The sequence below is a fragment of the Ctenopharyngodon idella genome, chromosome 20, assembly GCF_019924925.1.
Source record: "Ctenopharyngodon idella isolate HZGC_01 chromosome 20, HZGC01, whole genome shotgun sequence".
NCBI lineage: Eukaryota > Metazoa > Chordata > Actinopteri > Cypriniformes > Xenocyprididae > Ctenopharyngodon > Ctenopharyngodon idella.
In genome coordinates, this window is record NC_067239.1 from 22,852,885 (window position 1) to 22,872,997 (window position 20,113).

A 20,113-nucleotide genomic window follows, 5' to 3' on the forward strand; every position below is an offset into this window, starting at 1 on the left:
AGGTTCATATGGCTTACGGAAATTACATCATATAAATGAGCTTTCGTGGACCAAAGGGTAAAAAAAACACTTAATTTCCCAAAAAGCATTACCTGTGTTGAATTTCTCTGAATTACAGTTCAGTTAATTCCTTTTCCTCTCATTCCCATTTAAATTTCAAGTCAACTTCCTGTGGGGTGTGGCCAATTCAATTAACTTGTAATTCAAATTGCAACTCATGAATTGAGAGGGAACAAAAAACAAATAGATTTTATTTAAATGCTGTATAAAATCAAGTTATTTATATAATTGTATGATTCATTAATCTTTTAAGCATTGCTTTCCTAAACAACAAGTTTTTCTTTTCTTATTCTTCCTGGCAAATCCTGTCTTTCCTTTGGAGAGGATATGAAGTGCCAGCGTCCACAGAGACTTCTCTTTGCCTCTGGGACATTTTGTTTTTCTCCTGTATGCACCGCTCAACTGTAAATTGCATCTCAGGCTTAATTTGCAACTCTCACTCCCAAGCCAGCGCTTAGCTTGTTAAAGGCACGTTATCTAAGTTTCTTATCATCAGTTAATTGATGAGAACTATGTTTGGACACATACAGTCAATGGATAAAACCAATTAATATTTGGTCCATGACTAGGATAGATATACAATTTGAATGCTGAATATTTTTAGCCCAGGTCATATCTTCTGGGGTGGGGAAAGAGGTGACGTTGGTAATGCCTTGTACGTCAGCCTTGACTAAGGGTTGTATGGCTGTCCAGGTTGTGCGTAATACCCTGCCTTGGTGTAGCCCCATCCACTGACACTGGCGGGGGGCTGAACCAGTGGAAGGGGTGTGCCGTTATAAGAGGGGAGAGAAAGGGAGCAGGCAAGCAGTTGAACAAACCAAGAAGCTGAAGATTGGACATAACCGCCACACCTCAAGACTGAAAGTGAGAGAGAGACTGAGAACAAGCCCTTATCGCAGACGGCAGGTAAAACAAGGTATCATGTTGATACTTCTTTTGTATTTTTGTATTGATTCCAATTCCACAGTGAAAGAATGCAGATTATACCTGTTTTATTGGGTCATTTGGCTGTTTTTTTGCCTGATGTGACAAGTATTTTGTGATTACTCACTTTTTTTAGATTGCTAGTCTTTTAATATTAACATTTGTTGAAGCAATAATGACTGCATTTGCCATCACAGTCAATGTTTTTCTTATGGGGGTGCAAATGGGCTAATATTAATGTGTTCTGATCCCTGGGTGACGTTTTAATGATTAGTGCCGCTCTTTAAATAATCTTTTTTTCCATTACTCATTGCTTTTCCCCATTAATCATCTTCATGGTTACCAAATAACCGACATTAACCTATGTGGCAGAATTTTTTTTCTGTTGCTTGTAAACTTTTTAAGTTTTTCATTTGCAGACATCTGTCTTTCTTTTTATTTATTATTTAAATAATTTTTTGGTTAATAAGCAACTTTTCCAAAGGATGTATTTATTGTAAAAATAGAATAGAAAAATTCTGGATTATGTTTGTTCTGGTGTAGCATTAGGCTCTCTCACAAATTTTAAATCCACTTACGATTGATTGAAATTGCATATAACACTAGATAACAGTACTTAACAAATGAATTCCATTCAAAGCTATGATCACAGACACTTGAGTGTCTGCACTGGGTTTGCCAGTGAAGAGGAAAAAGCAGCAATTCTAATATATTTACTTACAATATTTTTTACAGCTGTAATTGAACTAAACTTAATACAACGTGCCCACTAAGACTCCCTTTAATCAACTAGTAGAGCATTTTGTGCTCATTTTTCATTCCAATTTTTAATGTAATTTCAGCCTGCGAGAATAGCAACAAGTGCGCTATTCATTTAATATTTTCTGCTTCTAGGACAACATTTAATCTATACTAGTAATTAACATGATCAATAACAAAAAAGACTGGATTTGTTAAATTGTTAAATGTAAAAATGTTTGCATGGGGTCATATATATATATATATATATATATAATGCAATCTGAATAAGTATTCTTTGTGATTATTTTTAATTATGTTTTTATATATTATGTGTTTTATAAACAATACATCACATGTAACAATACAAAAAGAATGATCATATTGAAATGATGTAAATTAAGAAAAGCTAGATACAGCTGAATTTCAGATAATTTTTTTAAATGTATTTGAAAAGTATAACAATATGTATTTATTATAATTATATATAAACATATATTTTAATTTAATTTTTTAAACTTTATACTTTATTATTATTATTATATTAATTATTTGCAAATTCTCTGTAAGAAGCACTTCATACTCTCTCTCTCTCTGTAGGAAGCAACCAAATGTCTCTTTTAAGGCCTGCAAAATATCTTCATACATTCATGAATGCCATGGAAATTTACACATATATTTTAATCCAATTTATGAAAAGTCTAAATAGGTCTTTTATATTGCTTGCATCTGTAGACTAAGGCAAATTCAATACATTCACCACATCTAAGTAAATCTTCCAAATTGCACAGATTATGCATCCCATAATAAATTCATGCAACAATCCTCTATGAATTGAAACATGAAAGCTGCTTGTCTAATTTCATGTAATTATTTTAAAACTTTGCACTGCACTTTCCTCAGATTAATTACCTGAACCATGTTAAATTGATTTATACCCTAAAATCCATTAGAGCAGAAGTGATGCATGCATAATTACGTACATCTATCAATTAGAGTTATACTCTCTTACACGGGAAAGAGTAAATCTATTAAATCAATTAATGCCCCCAATGGATTTCCAGAAGATGTCAACATTTAAGCTTGAGCAACATTAATTGCAATAAAAATTGTGAGCTGCACAGAATCGAGGGATCACTCAGATAGAACCAGTATAAGCTCGAAGCTGCCATATCTGATGTTCACTTTTCCTATCTTTTGTAATTATGCATTATTGATATTTTATCCCATTCTCAGCTGCTCCTGAACTTGGACTATATATATATATATATATACATATATACTTTCATTTACTTTTAAAGTCATTTACTTTCACCTTTGTTTTTGATTTAAAAGGCTGCGACAGTGGCATTTATTTCATTTTCTCTTCGCAATTGAAATATCATGCCAATAGTTCTTCAAAAATAAATAAAGAAAGAAACTTTTCACTCCCTCCCCCTTCTCTTTATGCTCATTGTCATGGCCACGGGGAGGATAATGCAATGATTGCTGCTGTTCTGCCAGTGAAGAGGCAGTGTGTGTGGAGGGGAACCATGATCATCTACAACGGGACTGCAGACTCCGAGCCCTCTGGCAATCGTTGTGCTCTCAATTAAAGTAACCATGCGAATCCCCCCATTCCTCAACGGAAATGGTAATGACAAAGAGAAGAGCCTAGATTATTTTGATACGATGCTATTGCGAAGGACAAAAAAATTGCTAGATGTAGCAAACAGGTGAGCTATCATTTACTGTGTATTCCGAGATGAAGTGCATTCAGCGGATGATATTAATGCAGATGAGAAAAAGGGTCATGTTCCTCCTTCCATCTGCTGTGGAACAAACAAACAAAAGTAATTGTTATTTGCCGATTCTTGATATGTCATGACACAGCTGACCGACAAAAATGGAAACGGGAAAAACAGAAGAAAAGCAGCAGACTTGAATCTAGTGGTGACTCAATTCAAGCATTTGTGTTTCAGCCAAGGCGCGGGGACAGAATGAGAATGGGTTTTGGTGTTTACCGTGGAGGTGATACGATCAGGTGGCTGTAGGAGAGAGCGAGCAGACTGGTCAAATCAGATTAGTCGCATTCCCTTAGATTAGTCAAAGACTGTAGACAGAGCATCTTGTCTATGAGGAAATGCAGCATTAGACCTAGTTCACCCCACAATGAAAATTCTGTCATTATTTACTCACCTTCATATCATTCCAAACCTTTTTTGTCAGTATAATGATAATCGGGGGGGTCCAAAACAACACTGGACCCCTCTAACATTCACTGTATGGACAAAAAACCTTATATTATCTTCTTTTGTGTTCCACAGAAGAAAGAAAGTCATACAGGTTTGGAACGACATAAATCTTTACTTTTCTATGAAACTGGGGTCAATAAGTACCTTAGGTCAAACAGGATTTCTATTTCTTAGCAAAATAATACAGGCACAGAATTAGCATTGCAGATGACACTTGCTAAGGTTGATGCTTTTGCACTTTCCCTCCAGCTGTTTTCATGATTCCATTATCTCTAACAAACACTTTTAATAAGAGATTATAGCAGGGGATGATCGTAAAAAAGTTCCATCAAATCACTCTCCAAATTGAACTGTATTAATGATGCAATGGATTTAATTGGTTGGAAAACTTTTGTGTGTAGTGTTTTTTGATAGTCCTTCCCTCGGAGTGCTTTGGATACCCATGTCCACATGAGGGGCTGTAATTATACATACTCTTTGCTCACTGAGCAGAGACATCTCAAGATGCTTTTATTGCCAACTTTTCATCACTGCTTCGCCGAAAGTTGGCTTTCATCAAAGAAAGCTTTTAGAGGTGCGCGCGCATGTGTGCGTTTCTCTCCTAATGCGGTCGTGACTAATGTGTTCTGGCGCAGTGCGTGAGTCAGAGTTTGATGGGAACTACATTCCCGCTCTTTCTCTCCCGCACTCATTTCCTTCTCATTATGCCACACATGCTAATTCAGACATTAATTAGGGCCTATGATGAGTTTCCTTAATGAACTTCAGTATGTGTGGGGAAAAAAACAGATGGTGGCTTGCAAATTTTGACATGTTTCATTGGTGACAGTAGTGGTAGTGATCCACCATTATGTTATACTTTCATGTGTGACTTTTGCAAATAGGTTTGATTCACTTTGAGACTTCGGGCTTCATTGTGATTGTCATGATTTGATCTTATCTCCAGATGGATATGTGTTTGGCTTTAGGGAAAACTGGACCCAGTTTATCTTTAAAGTGCCATATTATCAGTTCTAATATCTGGGATTAGCGGAATTCGTTTAGCTGATTGACAAGGGTGAAAAAAGTGTTTCCAGAGCTGATTAGCTACAGGTCAAATTGGCTTTGGATGTGCACATCCAAACATGTGAACGTCCTTGTCAAATGTACTAGACCTTTCAATCTTTACATACCCCAGAAACTAAAGTACAAAAAAAAATTATTGGTAGCCTAACACTTCATAATTGCGTTCATTAAGAATATTACCCCATTAAATCACAAATATTTTGCAAATGATCATTCATATAGTTAGAAAATTTGTGATAATGCAAGAAAGTTTAGGGTCATAAAAAAGAAAGAAGTATACTCTTATGCTCACCAAGGCTGCATTTATTTGATCAAAAATACAGTAAAACTGTAATATTAAGAAATATTCTAATTTTAAAAATGACTGTTTTCTATTTTAATATATTTTAAAATATAATAATAGATTAATAAGACCAAAGATGGGTAATCTTTGGTCTTATTAATCTATTATTATATTTTGGGTATACTGATATATCCAAAATTAATTATACCTCATGTTTAAACACTATCTACATAAGAGCCAGCGGCAAATTCCCAAAGGATTTGCCGAGATGAAGCTGTTCTCTGCGGGTACATGAGCGCTGAACGGCTGCTGATGGCCTGGAGCTCACATCTCCGAAAGCGTCTAAACAAATTTTCAAATAGGCACTATGTTTACATATAAATCGCATATCTGAGGTCTAAACAACTATATTCTCGCCTAAAAAACTCTTAAAACTACATTCTGTTACAAAATAACAGTAGTATCTATAAAAAACGGTGAAACGGTTCCCCTGGCGATAGTGGTAGAATATCGCATGGCTGGAAAGACCTCTTAGCCAATCAGATTCGAGAACCAGAAAGAACTGTTGTATATAAATGTTATAAAAAAACAACAATCATCTCCAAGGAGTCCCTGGAATATGTTCCACAGACCTCTGGTTTAAAAAAAACAAAAACTGGAAGAACTAGCACCATAAAATGAGTGTAAGAACTAAGCAAGATGAAGCCAAGGGGCAAATATGACTAAATTACAATCCCTGAGCCAAATTGCTTAGCATATTCCATTTTAAGAGTTTTTATGAATATATTTTGGAACCACTTCAAATTTTCTCAGTTACTTTATGAAACTACACTGTCTTAGTTTCACTATAAAGTGCTTAGAGTATCTGTAGAAGACTTTACAGCAAAAAGTTGTAAACTGCATCTGTTTTATTTAGAAAATGGTTACCAGTCAAACATCTTACCCTTCTGCTGTTCTCTTTTCTTTATTAGAGCTCCCAGTGTCTACGCTTACTCTAAGTTCCTGCTTCACTTGTGTGTTCTGTGAAGAAGTCATGAAGACCCCATTTTGGACCCTGCTGCTCTTATGCTTGTGCTCCTCGGGTCACAGCGACTGCCAAGGGGACTGTTTAACCTGTGGACTCATCCTACCTGAACATCAAGCTTTTAATACATTGGTAAGTGCCTCGTCTATTAATATAAAAGTACAAACTCCCAATTAATGTTCATGGTTTTGAAATGAAATGCTCAGCAAGCACATATGTGTGTGGCGTTTGTCATAAAACAACTAATAAATCAAATATGTTTATAAGTTATCTTAAAGCAGGAGTGGATGAGAAAACTGTAATACAAATCAACTTTGTTAAAAGTTGGTCGCTGTCACAATAGTGGCTGTAATGAAGTTTTTAATGACTACGCAGACCAAACAGCTGTGACTGGGGTGATTGGGGTAATGTCTGCCTGTAATTGGCTGCTGTGGTGCCGTCAGCTGCTGATGTTGTGGGTAGGAGTGATTGACACTTGGTGGGGGTGCTCTTGCTATGACCAGATGGGTCCCTTTGGGCATGGTTTTCCTCTGTGACACCACAATGGTGTCAGACTTTAACATTTCATCAACAGATAAAGACAGTTCATTCACACTCACATACAGTTAACATGCAAATCTGTTTTTTCTTAACTATCCCCATATATTGTCTACTATGTTCTATCTGTTTTTCAGATGCTTATGACATTTAATTCGCAATGGCCAATTACTTTCCACGCATGCAACTTCTAGTTTCACTCCACCGCTATAAGCCGCTACACCATTTATGATCTATTTTCCCCCTATAAATGGGAGATAATAAAAAACAGGCTCACCTGCTATATAATCGTCCTTATAGAGGGCATCACATGAACATTTTGCGGAAAGAACCTGCATTTGTCAAGAGCTGAGCACTGCTGATCACATACATTATAAAGATTTTTATCCCATTCTAGTCACTCAATTATCATATCATTTCTTGCACCAATGCCACATATCATTTCACATCTCATTGCACTGGTAAGACCGTTTGCATGCAGCATTGTGCCACTAGGAATGCTTTATACTTAGATTTTTTATTAGAAAGAGCAAATTCAAATAACATCATAAATCTCCAAAGGATAAAACATATTTCCATTTTCAATGGGAAATGTTTTCTTCTATCCAGATTTTTAATGAAAAAAAAAAAAAAAAAACATATACAAGAAAAAAACTAATAAAAATATAAATAAATCATACCAAACAGGAATAAGAAGATTTTATATAGGCCTAATGTTACAAATGATTTCTATTTCAAATAAATGCTTTGCTTTTGAACTTTATATTCATCAAAGAATCCTGAGAAAAATCATGTTTTTAATATTAAAGGTGCAATGTGTACATTTTAGGAGGATATAAATGCAATATTGACATAAATGCAATATTGACATAAATGCAATAAAATATACATAATATGTGGTGTATAAAGACCTTACATAATGAACCATTATGTTTTTATTACCTTAGAATGAGCCATTTCTATCTCCATACACCGCGGGTCTCCTTGCATGTTAAAGGGTTAGTTCACCCAAAAATGAAAATTCATTAATTACTCACCCTCATGCCGTTCCACACCCGTAAGTCCTTCATTCATCTTCGGAACACAAATTAAGATATTTTTGTTGAAATCCGATGGCTCAGTGAGGCCTGCATAGCCAGCAATGACATTTCCTCTCTCAAGATCCATTAATGTACTAAAAACATATTTAAATCAGTTCATGTGAGTACAGTGGTTCAATATTAATATTATAAAGCGACGAGAATATTTTTGGTGCGCCAAAAAAACAAAATAACGACTTAGTGATGGCCGATTTCAAAACACTGCTTCATGAAGCTTCGGAGCGTTATGAATCAGCATGTCGAATCATGATTCGGATCACGTGTCAAACCGGCAAACTGCTGAAAGTCACGTGACTTTGGCGCTGATTCATAATGCTCCGAAGCTTCATGAAGCAGTGTTTTGAAATCAGCCTATTAGAATGATTTCTGAAGGATCATGTGACACTGAAGACTGAAGTAATGATGCTAAGAATTCAGCTTTGCGTCACATGAATAAATTACATTTTAAAATATTTTCAAATACAGTTTAAATTGTAATATTATTTCACAATATTCCTGTTTTTATCATTTAAATCATTTCAACATTTAAATTAATAACATGTTCAGTCCACACTGATAAGTATTTGTCCATTTTATTGAGAAACAAAAATATTTTTCATGTAATGTCAATAATATCTGCTATTTTGTAGGTGTGTATCCTGGAGTGTGAGGCACAGGCATCTCCTGCATTGACCTGGGATTTGTGTTCCCAAGCAGCGGGTCTGAACCAGCTTCCACTACCGTTACAGGAGGAGGAAACTTCAAAGCGCTCTGATGATGAAGCGGAGCCTCTGGCCACAGTGAGCATAGAGAATGACAATGGTGTCGAGTACACTGAGGCTTTGGAGCGGTTTCGACATGCCGCGCAAGCACTCCGCAGCCAAAAGCCTTCAGAGGAGGAGGAGGAGAAACTCGGAATTTCATATGACCCGGACCTTGACCCGGGGACAGAGGAGGACCAGGATGGTGTAGGAAAAGAGAAGAGCGGTGAGGCAGCCGTGAGCGTTTCCAAGCGATTTGGAGGTTTTATGAAAGGTCGTCACGGTTTCCGGAAATTGGTGAGCTCCGGAAGGCCTTTGCAGAAACGCTACGGTGGCTTCATAGGGATAAGGAAATCTGCCCGCAAGTGGAACAACCAGAAGCGCGTGAGTCAGCTACTGAGGCAGTACCTGAGCTTGACGGGCCGCTCGGGGCGTTCAGGGCGTTCAGGTCACATCAGTAACCTCTCCGCCAGAATCCGAAGACAGAATGAAGTTTAGATGGCTTTAGCGCAGGCCCTGGTCTTTTCACTTACCTCAACTCAACTGCTCATCAGCCATCAGTAACTGTGAACATCTGTCATGCACCACAGCCCAGAACTAGATTAATCTGTGTTTAATCAAAGAAGAGGAATATTTTGTATAGCGTTGGTTTTTATCATTGACATTTCCATGGTGCCGTTCCCGACATCAGAAACATCTCAATCAAGTCGTTAGGACAAATGTTGCTGATGAGAACTGATTGTTTATTTGAGAATCAAAACTCCTAGAATTAACCTTGAAGCATTGTGGAAAAAAATAAAATAAAAGGCAAAGCAGTGAAACTTGAATTGAGCACGTGAATCAGTTACAAATGAGAGCAGTGGGTTGTAGTGGAGTATCGGGTTTTCTTGTTCTGTTCTGAGAGAAAAGCACTTTATATTTTTAACCTTGCACACTGTATTGTGCTAAGATTGGTTGTTTTGCACACATCCGTGTTGTATGGAACAATCTCAGAAGCAATTTGAAAAAGCAAAATTAGAAGCAATCTAGGAGCAATTAGACTGGTTTTCAAAATCTTAGTCAATGGGTGATTATTTTAGGCAATATAGCGATATTCTACAGGGACTGTTTGATGGTTTGTGAGCCAATGCTGCCCCCTAGAGCTTACACTCGAAATTATTGTCAGTATTTTGTGGAATACCACACATAAAAATCCTGACAGATATCACTGAAAATGGCTGCGTTCACGCCATGTCGTAATTAACGTAAATAAATCTCCGTATGGTTTCGAATCGCTATCGCGGTATAGTTTGATGTCATACACCGATCGGTCTGCGCAACGCTGCTTCAAGTCAAACCTGAACACACCTTAAAGGGTAAGTTCACCCAAAAATGAAAATTCTGTCACTAATTAGGCCTACTCACCCTTATGTCATGTCGTAAGTCATTCGTTCATCTTCGGAACTCAAATAAAGATCTTTTTAATTAAATAAAATCCCTCCATTGACAGCCTACGCAACTACCACTTTCAAGCCCCAGAAAGGTAGTAAAGACATAAAGTAATCCATGTGACTCTAGTGGTTTAACCTCAATTTTATGAAGCGATGCAAGTCATTTGTGCAAAATATGCATCAACGCAACATGCATGCGTCAACACAGCGTCGTGGTGCTCTAGTCAACGCGTTGGAGATTAATATTTTGTAAATATATCCCCGGTTTCACAGACGAGGCTTAAGCTAGTCCTAGACTAAAATGCATGTTTGAGCTGTTTTAACGGAAAGAAACTTGTACTGATATATCTTAAAATGTCACATTGTTTTGTCTCAAGATGTACACCAGTAATGTTGTTTCTAGTGTACATTTATAAAAGCTACTTAAATATCCTAATTGAACTAAGGCCTAATCCTGGTTTAGGCTAAGCCCTGTCTGTGAAACCGGGTCATAGTGGTAAATTATATTTTTTGCACAAACAAAGCACTCACGTTGCTTCATAAAATTGAGGTTAAACCACTGGAGTCACATGGATTACTATAATGATATCTGTACTAACTTTCTGGGGCTTGAAAGTGGTAGTTGCATAGGCTGTCAATGGAGAGACAGAAAGCTCACAGATTTCATTAAAAAGATCTTCATTTGTGTTCCAAAGATGACTGAAACATTTGGAATGACATGAGGGTGAGTAAATAATGACAGAAGTTTCATTTTTGGGTGAACTAACCCTTTAAATCTGCAGTGGTCAGGTGGTTCAGCGGCCATATGGTACTAGTCGTGGACCTCAGAAAATTATGAGTTTACACGTTGTATTTAAGTTCTACAAGCACGTGAAGGCTTTTTACAGTTCATAATCGTTACGGTAATTGCCACATGGCGTGAACGCACCTAATATGACAAAGTGGAATCTGATCGCCGCCCGTGCGCGTTAGCCAATCAGAAAACGCGGGGCGGCTCTCTTCTGTGTCTTTGGAAACTTGTTTGAAACAATTTATAGTCATTATTTGTGCAATTTGGTTTGGTTCCACAGAAATAGCACCTTTAATTGTTTGGTTCCTCCTGCTGAGAATGAATTTAGCATGTGTTCCAGCTTTCTGCATTTATTTGTGCATGAACATACAAATGAGATCATCTTAGTGCTTGACAGATTCACCCTCATCGGATGTCACGGAAAAGGTTTTGAAAACTGACACCCCCTACATGTAAAGAAAGAACTAGCAGATAGTCTTTCAGCATACTTTACAGTATTCTGTAAATAATGCTTTTGTCTGTGTAGACATTTTGGCTTTGTGAATAATTTTCATTTCAAACACATTCTGCAAGCATTTTTGGAAAGTAAGTTTTTTCTTTTAATCCTTTCCACTTGTACATGAAATGCACACAAAAGGCCAATAAAATAATTTTACAATTGTTCTTGTTATTTGTCATGCACAAATGACAAGCTTATGAAATTTGCATATTTTATCTTGTGTCTTTTTAATTACACATATCTTTTTTCAGTGTGATGTTATGCTTTCAAATCCTTTTAGATGTTCCCAAGGGGATGATCCAGTATTGTACAAGACCTTAACACATTTTGGAAGGATGTCAAAAAACTTACAAAAGGAAATGAGCCCGATCTATTGTCCAGGCAGTATTCAGTCAAGCTCCCTTTAACTCTTTGCAATAGCACTTTGGTATTCAATCGAAAGGTTATAGCTGCACTTTTATCTCCATCAGACAACATACTGTGACCACCAACGTGGCCAATATCATTTACATCTCCCACTCAACACCACTGTAGCTTTATATCTGGCAGTTTAGATTGATTAGGAAGCGCTATGGCAAACGATAGTCAAACCTTGCGAAACTCAAAAGTTGTGACTTAATTTCTGAGTAAATACGTAGAAAAAAAGACAATACGTGACATTACACTGTTACACCTTTCAGGCTAACAAAACGGCAATAGAAAAAACATCATGAAAATGCTCAAAGCAATACATTGTCCACAGTATACAAAAATCAACAATCACTTAAATATCTCGGGTATGGATTGAAGTGCAGGACTGGGGTAGAAAAACACCTTGTTCAGATACAGGGTTACACTTTAGTCTTGTGAGAGGGCAGAGTTGACCTTTAAGGGGTTGGGATCCTACTACTCCACAGTCTCGACAGCTAGTACCAGCGTTCACTTTGTGGGAAATCATAACAAAAACACTTTTAACTCTAATAGGAAAACAAAAAAAAGGTAGAAAAGTGAAAAGAGGGATCCTCTACAGTGCAGGAAATTGTTGGAGGAAAGAAAGAAAACGGAGATTCTTCCTTGTCTCCTAAAGTCTTTCGGTTTAGTCTGGGAACCGCTGACAGGCTTTCTTCCAGCGGCAGGCAGTGCACCATTGGTCCCTGCGCTCCACGCCGTACACTTTCCGGCACTTTTTGGCCTCGCCGCGGCCCTTCCTAAAGAAAAGATGAAAAAGTTAAAAAAAAATTATATTAAATATTTATTTCTGCTTGATTTAAATTTTAAATATGACTTTTGTTGTGTAATGTTAAATTAAATTATTATAAATTAAAACATGTATTTACATTTTTAAGTCATAAAACATTTTACAATACATCTGAAAGGAATATATATAAATATAACACTATATTAATATACTATTTATATGCTATTTGCACTAATAAGAGTTGAGACCTTTTTCTCAACTACAGAGGGCAGCATTTAACTAAGCCGTTCACCTGAATGAACAGTGCCCTCTGGAGGGAGATGCACTCATGGTCTGTGATCTGGTGGGGGTGCTGTTCCGCTGTAGCCACTGCTCTCCAACACTCACTGACCGGCTGCGAGATGTTGGAATCTACAGATCAACATAGTAATAAAAGGGCAGATGGCATAAAGTGTGTTAAAATGCATCACTTATGATGTTAAGTGCTTTTGGAGAGGCAGACCAACCTGAGGTTTCTGCTGGACATCACCGGGCGGGGTCCAGCTACAAAAGGTGGGAGAGCCTGGAGAAACTGTCACCTGAATGGGTGCGCAGGCCTGCAGTAAAACAACACAGTGACAAAAAAAACACACACACAATTAACTCACAAAAACACACTAACATCACAAAGATTTTTAGACAAGATTTCTATGCTTAATTTCTAAACAATCAGTTTCAGCCAGTTATCTCAGCTGATCTGTACCTGATAGAGATGTTCAGTGTGGATCTGCCACACGCTGCTTGGAGCTGATTGGCTGAGTGGGCTTGACTGGAATGGAACATCTTGGTTTCCTGGGGTGGATTGGCTTTGGGTGGAGCTGCAGGATGTCCAGGCCCCACTTGAGAAGGAAGGAGCAGGAGATGGAGGTGCAGTTTCCTCATCTTCAGAGGAGACCTCTGTGTAGTAGAAGTCTTCCTCCCTATGCGACTGCTCTGAACCCCCACTGTTTGAGAGAAAATAAAATAATGGAAGAATAAGAAACATTATTTGTCACTTATTTGCAGGCCTAGTAAATTATATAAACTTATATATTAGTTATACATGGTTTTTCAAACCAATAAAACATCTAATTCTCACTATTAACTATGACTTTTGCCTCAGTGAACTCCTAAATACTGCTTATTAAAAGATTAGTTCATTTTAAAATGAAAATTACCCAAAGCTTTACTCACCCTCAAGACATCCTAGGTGTATATGAATTTCTTCTTTCAGATGAACACAATCGGAGTTATATTAATAAATATCCTGACGCATCTATGCTTTATACTGGCAGTGAACAGGACTAATGAGTTCGAAGCTCAAGAAAGTACATCCATCAGCCATAAACGTACTCCACACGGCACCGGGGGGTTAATAAAGGCCTTCTGAAGCGAAGCAACGCGTTTGTGTAAGAAAAATATCCATATTTAACGAGTTATAAAGTAAAATATCTAGCTTCCGCCAGACCGCCTTCTGTATTCAACTTACGAAGAAAGCGTAACTGACGCTCTGTCAGCTTTTTTTCATAAGTTGAATACGGAAGGCATAGGACGTAGTGTAAGCATTTTGAACTGCGAGAGGCATTACACTTTCTTCGTAAGTTGAATACGGAAGGCGGCCTGGCGGAAACTAGATATTTTACTTGTTAAATATGGATATTTTACTTACACAAACACATCGCTTCGCTTCAGAAGGCCGTGTGGAGTACGTTTTTGGCTGATGGATGTACTTTCTTGAGCTTTATACTCGTTGGTTCCGTTTACTGCCATTATAAAGCTCGGATGCGTCAGGTCATTTATTAATATAACTTCGACTGTGTTCATCTGAAGAAGAGATTCATATACACCTAGGATGGCTTGAGGGTGAGTAAAGCTTGAGGTAATTTTCACTTTATAGTGAACTAATCCTTTAATAGTTAGTAAGGTAGTTGTTAAGTTTAGGTATTGATATAGGATTAAGGGATGTAGAATATGGTCATGCAGAATAAGACATTGATATGTGCTTTATAAGTACTAATAAACAGCCAATATCCTAGTAATATGCATGCTAATAAGCAACTAGTTAATAGTGAATTGGACCCTAAACTAAAGTGTTACTAAAAAATCTTTTTTTTAGACAAAAAGTTTGCATATGTTTTTTTGTTGAGTACCATATTTGATACACCAGATATCAAATATAATACAGTAGGCTTTGTAAGGCTAAAGATGCATCATAACGTTCCTGTGCCTCAATCTCAATTGTACCATGTTTTTGTTATGCGCGGACATACTCACCCCAGGTGAAGAATGCGAATGTGCCGTTTCATTCCAACCCGTGAAGTCAGCACTTTCCCGCAGCCAGGCCACAGACACCTGTATGCTCCCCTGCTCAAGCTCTGAGAGTGAGAAAGAAAAACAAAGAGTGACTCACATGTATTTTTAAAACATCAGCTTAAAATGCTGTCTATTCACCCTCAGGTTCAGCAATCTGACAGTCTTCTCTTTCTCACCTTGCACCTCCTGGCCTCCGGCTCCTCACATGCGGCTTGGTCCAGCTCCATGTGCAGTCCTTCATCTGTCAGTTGGCCTGAGCTCCTGTCCATCTCAGTGACCGATGGAGAAGGGGCTGGGCTTACACTGCCATGGTCCCAACTCCAGTAACCGCTGCTGCCACTGTCAGACAGCTCACCTCCGCAACACTCCATGTCAGCTATAGTCACAGACAAAAGAGAGAACAAGTGTAAATAACAAAGGCATAACTACAGAATTGCTAAATTCATTGTTGGGTTGTGTTATGCTGTACAATTTGTGTTGTCACGATACTGAAATTTCCAACTTCAATACGATACCTTGAAAAATATAGATATTCGATACCATTTTCGATAACGGGGAAAACTGACATACACTAGATTGCCAAAAGTATTGGGACACCCCTCCAAATCATTGAATTCAGGTGTTCCAATCACTTCCATGGCCACAGGTGTATAAATAAAATCAAGCACCTAGGCATGTAGACTGCTTCTACAAACATTTGTGAAAGAACGGGTTGCTCTCAGGATCTCAGTGAATTCAAGCGTGGTACCGTGATAGGTTACCACCTGTGCAATAAGTCCATTTGTGAAATTTCCTCACTACTAAATATTCCACGGTCAACTGTTAGTGGTATCATAAAGTGGAAGCAATTGGGAACAACAGCAACTCAGCCACAAAGTGGTAGGCCTCGTAAAATCACAGAGCGGGGTCAGCGCATGCTGAGGCGCACAGTGTGCAGAAGTCACCAACTTTCTGCAGAGTCAATAGCTACAGACCTCCAAACTTCATGTGGCCTTCAGATTAGCTCAAGAACAGTGTGTAGAGAGCTTCATGGAGTGGGTTTCCATGGCCGAGCAGCTGCATCCAAGCCTTACATCACCAAGTGCAATGCAAAGCGTCGGATGCAGTGGACTCTAGAGCAGTGGAGACGTGTTCTCTGGAGTGACGAATCACGCTTCTCTGTCTGGCAATCCGATGGACGAGACTTTTGGCGGTTGCCAGGAGAACGGTACTTGCCTGACTGCATTGTGCCAAGTGTAAAGTTTGGTGGAGGGGGGATTATGGTGTGGGGTTGTTTTTCAGGGGTTGGGCTTGGCCCCTTAGTTCCAGTGAAAGGAACTCTTAATGCTTCAGCATACCAAGACATTTTGGACAATTTCATGCTCCCAGTTTTGTGGGAACAGTTTGGGGATGGCCCCTTCCTGTTCCAACATGACTGCGCACCAGTGCACAAAGCAAGGTCCATAAAGACATGAATGAGAGAGTTTGGTGTGGAGGAACTTGACTGGCCTGCACAGAGTCCTGACCTCAACCCGATAGAACACCTTTGGGATGAATTACAGCGGAGACGGCGAGCCAGGCCTTCTCGCCAACATCACTGCCTGACCTCACAAATGCGCTTCTAGAAGAATGGTCAAAAATTCCCATAAACACACTCCTAAACCTTGTGGAAAGCCTTCCCAGAAGAGATGAAGCTGTTATAGCTGCAAAGGGTGGGCCAACTCCATATTAAACCCTACAGATTAAGAATGGGATGTCATTAAAGTTCATGTGGACGTAAAGGCAGGCGTCCCAAAACTTTTGTCAGTATAGTGTATATACCACCATACAGATAATTTGTTATTATCTCTTTTTTTTTTTTTGATAATTTGGGTAATTTTGTTGCAATAGCTTACACACAGCACAGGGAGGCTTTATTTGAATTGTTGACCTAAATTTACACACACAAAAAAAATAGACAAATAAACAGTCAGTAATAAAATAAGATAATATTGCAAACAATAGCACAAATAAATACAACAGAATAAAGAGACAAATGAAATAAACATGGCTTTAAGTTTTTCAGGTGGGTCTAACAGTAGTATTCAGGTAAGAAATACTACAGAAATTAAAGTAATCAAATGTAAAATAGCACTGGATAGTCTTCATTGTAAAAAAAAATTAAATAAAGATGAATGCTTGCAATTCAAATTTCAAAAGTTTTTCTGTCAAGAGCATCGAGTGAGAGAGAAGAGGCAGGTGTGTCAATTCACCGTCCGAAAGAAGAAAGCAAGAACTGGTATCGGTGTATCGATACTTTAGAAAAGGAATATTGTAACAGTTTCAGATATTTCAGTATCGATACATATCAAAATATCAATATTTTTGACAACACTGTGTACAATAACAATATGTATTTAAATAAGTGTATATTAAAAAGTGAAAACATTAAAAAAAAAATTCAAAGGGCGAAAATAAAAACAAAAAGTCTGCTAAATTCTAAAAAGACTACACTAACTTCTATCTAAAATCTGATGAGATTTTGTTTAAAATAAACTTAAAAGTTCACCTGGTAGGAGGTCCCTCTGCGGGGGGCTTTGGACCACTGGACTGCAGGACAGACTGGTGAGCACCATTGCAGCCATGATCTCATCCATCTCCACCGACTCAGGACTTCTGAATTATGGTAGAGAGTAATAAAACTGTTCACACCACATTACACTGCACTATAGATCTATGAAGTAAGAACATGATGTGCACAATAACATTACACCTTACACAGTATAGCTCTAAGAGAGTTAGGATTAGTCTAGAGTGATAATAAGACAACAAACTAGAGAGATGAAACGGATCTATAGGTTAACCTGTAAGGTAAGTCCACACCGGAAGACCGTGAGAATGACAGGTTTGTTTGCTGTGCGCTGACATTAGCAGACCACTCTATCCCAGGTCCTGCATTCAGCTTCTTCTGCACGCTCACCCCTTCCTGCCCACAACACTGCATGTAGCTCTGAAGGATTGGAAACAATCAATTATATACAGACTATCCACACTTTACTCCTATTTGTAAGTTACAGAGGCTATACCAGTTATTGTGATACATACCATTCCCTCCTGCCCTTCTGTGCTCATCTGTATTGTGTCCAGTCCTGCTCTGGATCTCACTGCTGCCATGCTCTCAGCCCAACAGTCGGCTTTGGCTCTCCGCACAAAAAGCTAAAAAGCAGGGAAAAGCATGTTATAACACCGTTCGTTTAATATCGCATGTTTTAATCTGAGCGCCAAGCAGGCTAATAATAACACCCAAGCTCTGCGACAACGCCACGAGGCCATGCAAACGTGCAAAAAATATTAAATAAATAAATAAATGTACAAATATCACTCTCTGTTAAAAACTAAATCACTTATACGCGACTTTCTTCGGAAACTTAAATAATCAGATATGGGATTTACATGAAAAATGCTAAATTGTAATAAAATACAAAAATACCTTTATGGAAGATTTTCGCATATAGACAAGCAACGCAGTAGGATATTGCTCGGTGCCTTTACTTTTTTTAGGGCAACACACCCCCTGACTGTGAGCCTCTCAGATACTGTAACTCCGGATTTAAGGAGTGAAATCATGGCGAGATGCAAATCCCGCAACGGAATTAGGATTCATCTCAGTGAATCGAATGTTTTGAATCCATTCGCTCAAAATATTCGTTCAGAGGTCCTTTCTGAAAGTTAAATTATTATGTCCATAGGTATCTATCTATCAACCAAGTCAACTGAACTATGATTTTTCATCTATTTTGTCAGCTTTTCTTTCTTGTATCTATTTGTATTGCGGTTGGTCTTTTAGCGTATTTACCAGTTCATATCCGCCTTTAGACTTATGTGTTGATTCTTGTTTCTATCACAGATGACAGAAAATAAGATGCTTGCTGACAGCGTTTCATTTACACAAAACCAAAGCCGACAACATAGCCTTGCCTAAAAATTTAACATTTCCTCCAGTAAATGCAGATTTAGTCTTAACATTTGAAACAGTTAAACTGTGCCATTTGTTTAATCCAGATCCACACTTTAGCTGGGACGCTCTTAATGGGCGTTTACATCCAGCAAAAAACAACCTTCCCACTGGGGGCGGAAGCTGTGCTCTGATTGGCTGACTCGGTTCCCCTGAAGGACACACCTTCACCCAACAACGTGTGCGTACACGAGTTTCTGCTCAACCCCCGTTAATATACACAACCTAATAGGCAAAACAACAGACAGTTGCAATACAATAAATCACATTTGTGCAAATTATTCTCAAAAATGCACACTTAAAATCATTTAAAACACATGCATTAAACAGCCACACCATTTTAAACACCGTATTCTCTCGAAACGACCACAGTAGGATTAAAAAAAATCAGAACAGTTCACATAAACACCGGCTACATGATTATAGCGGGAAAAGTCTGTAAACATGCAGTGACATAAAATATCCTCAATATTTCCCATACTGACAATGAAAAACCGGCGTGTTAATGATGTTACCTAGAATGTTTTCGTAGGGAGAGATGCCGCTGCCTGCTGCTCACCCGCGCTCCTCTGCCGTCAGTCAGTGAGGGGGGGCTGTACGTCGCGCTCGCGTAGGCTTACGTGCCCTCATATTGCTCAGCTATGCCGAATGACTGCAACATCTCACAACATGATTGTTTATATAGCTTAACACGGTGCTACACAAGGATAATTCGTGTTATTCTATATCACTATCCGTAGTAGGCTATTATTACACTATTTTTTAACTGTGCGAGGTTTATTTATTGTATTTTTAATAGTATATATTGAAGTGCTCAACACTATTAATTATTTTTTTTATTTATTTTATACATATGTAGACTGTGTCTGTGTGTGTTCTTGTATATATGGTTTATGAGGACACAAATGTGTATGACATGGGTATTAAAAAGCATACTAAACTGTTTATTAACATCCTAAAAATGCCACAAGTTTTCTGTGATAGGTAGTTTTAGGGGTAGGGTTAGTGTAAAGGGAAAGAATACACAGTTTGTACAGTATAAAAACCATTAAGTCTATGGAGAGTCCCCAGAAGGATAGTAAACCAGATGTGTATGTTTGTGTGTGGATAAAAATAAGCTATTTTGACTAAAACCTGCTCCTATAATATTGGTCTGTTCTATCATGTGTCTCTTAAACAAGTAGGAACATAAAACTTTCTGATTTTCT

General features: G+C 38.0%; 2 protein-coding genes across 4 annotated transcripts; one reads left to right on the plus strand and one right to left on the minus strand.

The window, feature by feature from the left end:
- Positions 1 to 834: 834 nt before the first annotated feature.
- pnocb (prepronociceptin b) lies at positions 835 to 9,532 on the plus strand. 2 transcript variants are annotated; one of them, XM_051875301.1, is made up of 3 exons: positions 835 to 966; positions 6,276 to 6,460; positions 8,595 to 9,532. In XM_051875301.1, the coding sequence occupies exons 2-3, from the start codon at positions 6,338 to 6,340 to the stop codon at positions 9,201 to 9,203; spliced, it is 732 nt and encodes a 243-aa protein (XP_051731261.1). In that variant the 5' UTR covers positions 835 to 966; positions 6,276 to 6,337; the 3' UTR covers positions 9,204 to 9,532. The 2 variants fall into 2 exon arrangements, with proteins under 2 accessions (XP_051731261.1, XP_051731260.1); XM_051875300.1 differs by having other exon boundaries at positions 855 to 976.
- Positions 9,533 to 11,259: 1,727 nt separating this feature from the next.
- On the minus strand, positions 11,260 to 19,560 carry znf395b (zinc finger protein 395b). 2 transcript variants are annotated; one of them, XM_051875298.1, is made up of 10 exons: positions 19,421 to 19,560; positions 17,996 to 18,106; positions 17,755 to 17,900; positions 17,460 to 17,566; positions 15,109 to 15,308; positions 14,894 to 14,994; positions 13,344 to 13,584; positions 13,108 to 13,197; positions 12,894 to 13,012; positions 11,260 to 12,611 (listed from the first exon to the last, which is right to left on the minus strand). In XM_051875298.1, the coding sequence occupies exons 2-10, from the start codon at positions 18,062 to 18,064 to the stop codon at positions 12,500 to 12,502; spliced, it is 1,185 nt and encodes a 394-aa protein (XP_051731258.1). In that variant the 5' UTR covers positions 18,065 to 18,106; positions 19,421 to 19,560; the 3' UTR covers positions 11,260 to 12,499. The 2 variants fall into 2 exon arrangements, with proteins under 2 accessions (XP_051731258.1, XP_051731257.1); XM_051875297.1 differs by lacking the exon at positions 19,421 to 19,560 and adding an exon at positions 18,381 to 18,542.
- Positions 19,561 to 20,113: the final 553 nt, after the last annotated feature.

Bases quoted from the DNA above. Each gene is read 5' to 3' on its own strand.
- znf395b (XM_051875297.1), bottom strand. From the start codon at position 18,401: ATGCGAAAATCTTCCATAAAG. The intron at 13,198-13,343 runs GTACAGATCAGC...GTTTTACTGCAG, and splicing joins ACACTGAACATCTCTATCAG to GCCTGCGCACCCATTCAGGT. The intron at 13,013-13,107 runs GTTGGTCTGCCT...GTTGATCTGTAG, and splicing joins ATGTCCAGCAGAAACCTCAG to ATTCCAACATCTCGCAGCCG.
- pnocb (XM_051875301.1), top strand. From the start codon at position 6,338: ATGAAGACCCCATTTTGGACCCTGCTGCTCTTATGCTTGTGCTCCTCG. The intron at 6,461-8,594 runs GTAAGTGCCTCG...GCTATTTTGTAG, and splicing joins ATCAAGCTTTTAATACATTG to GTGTGTATCCTGGAGTGTGA.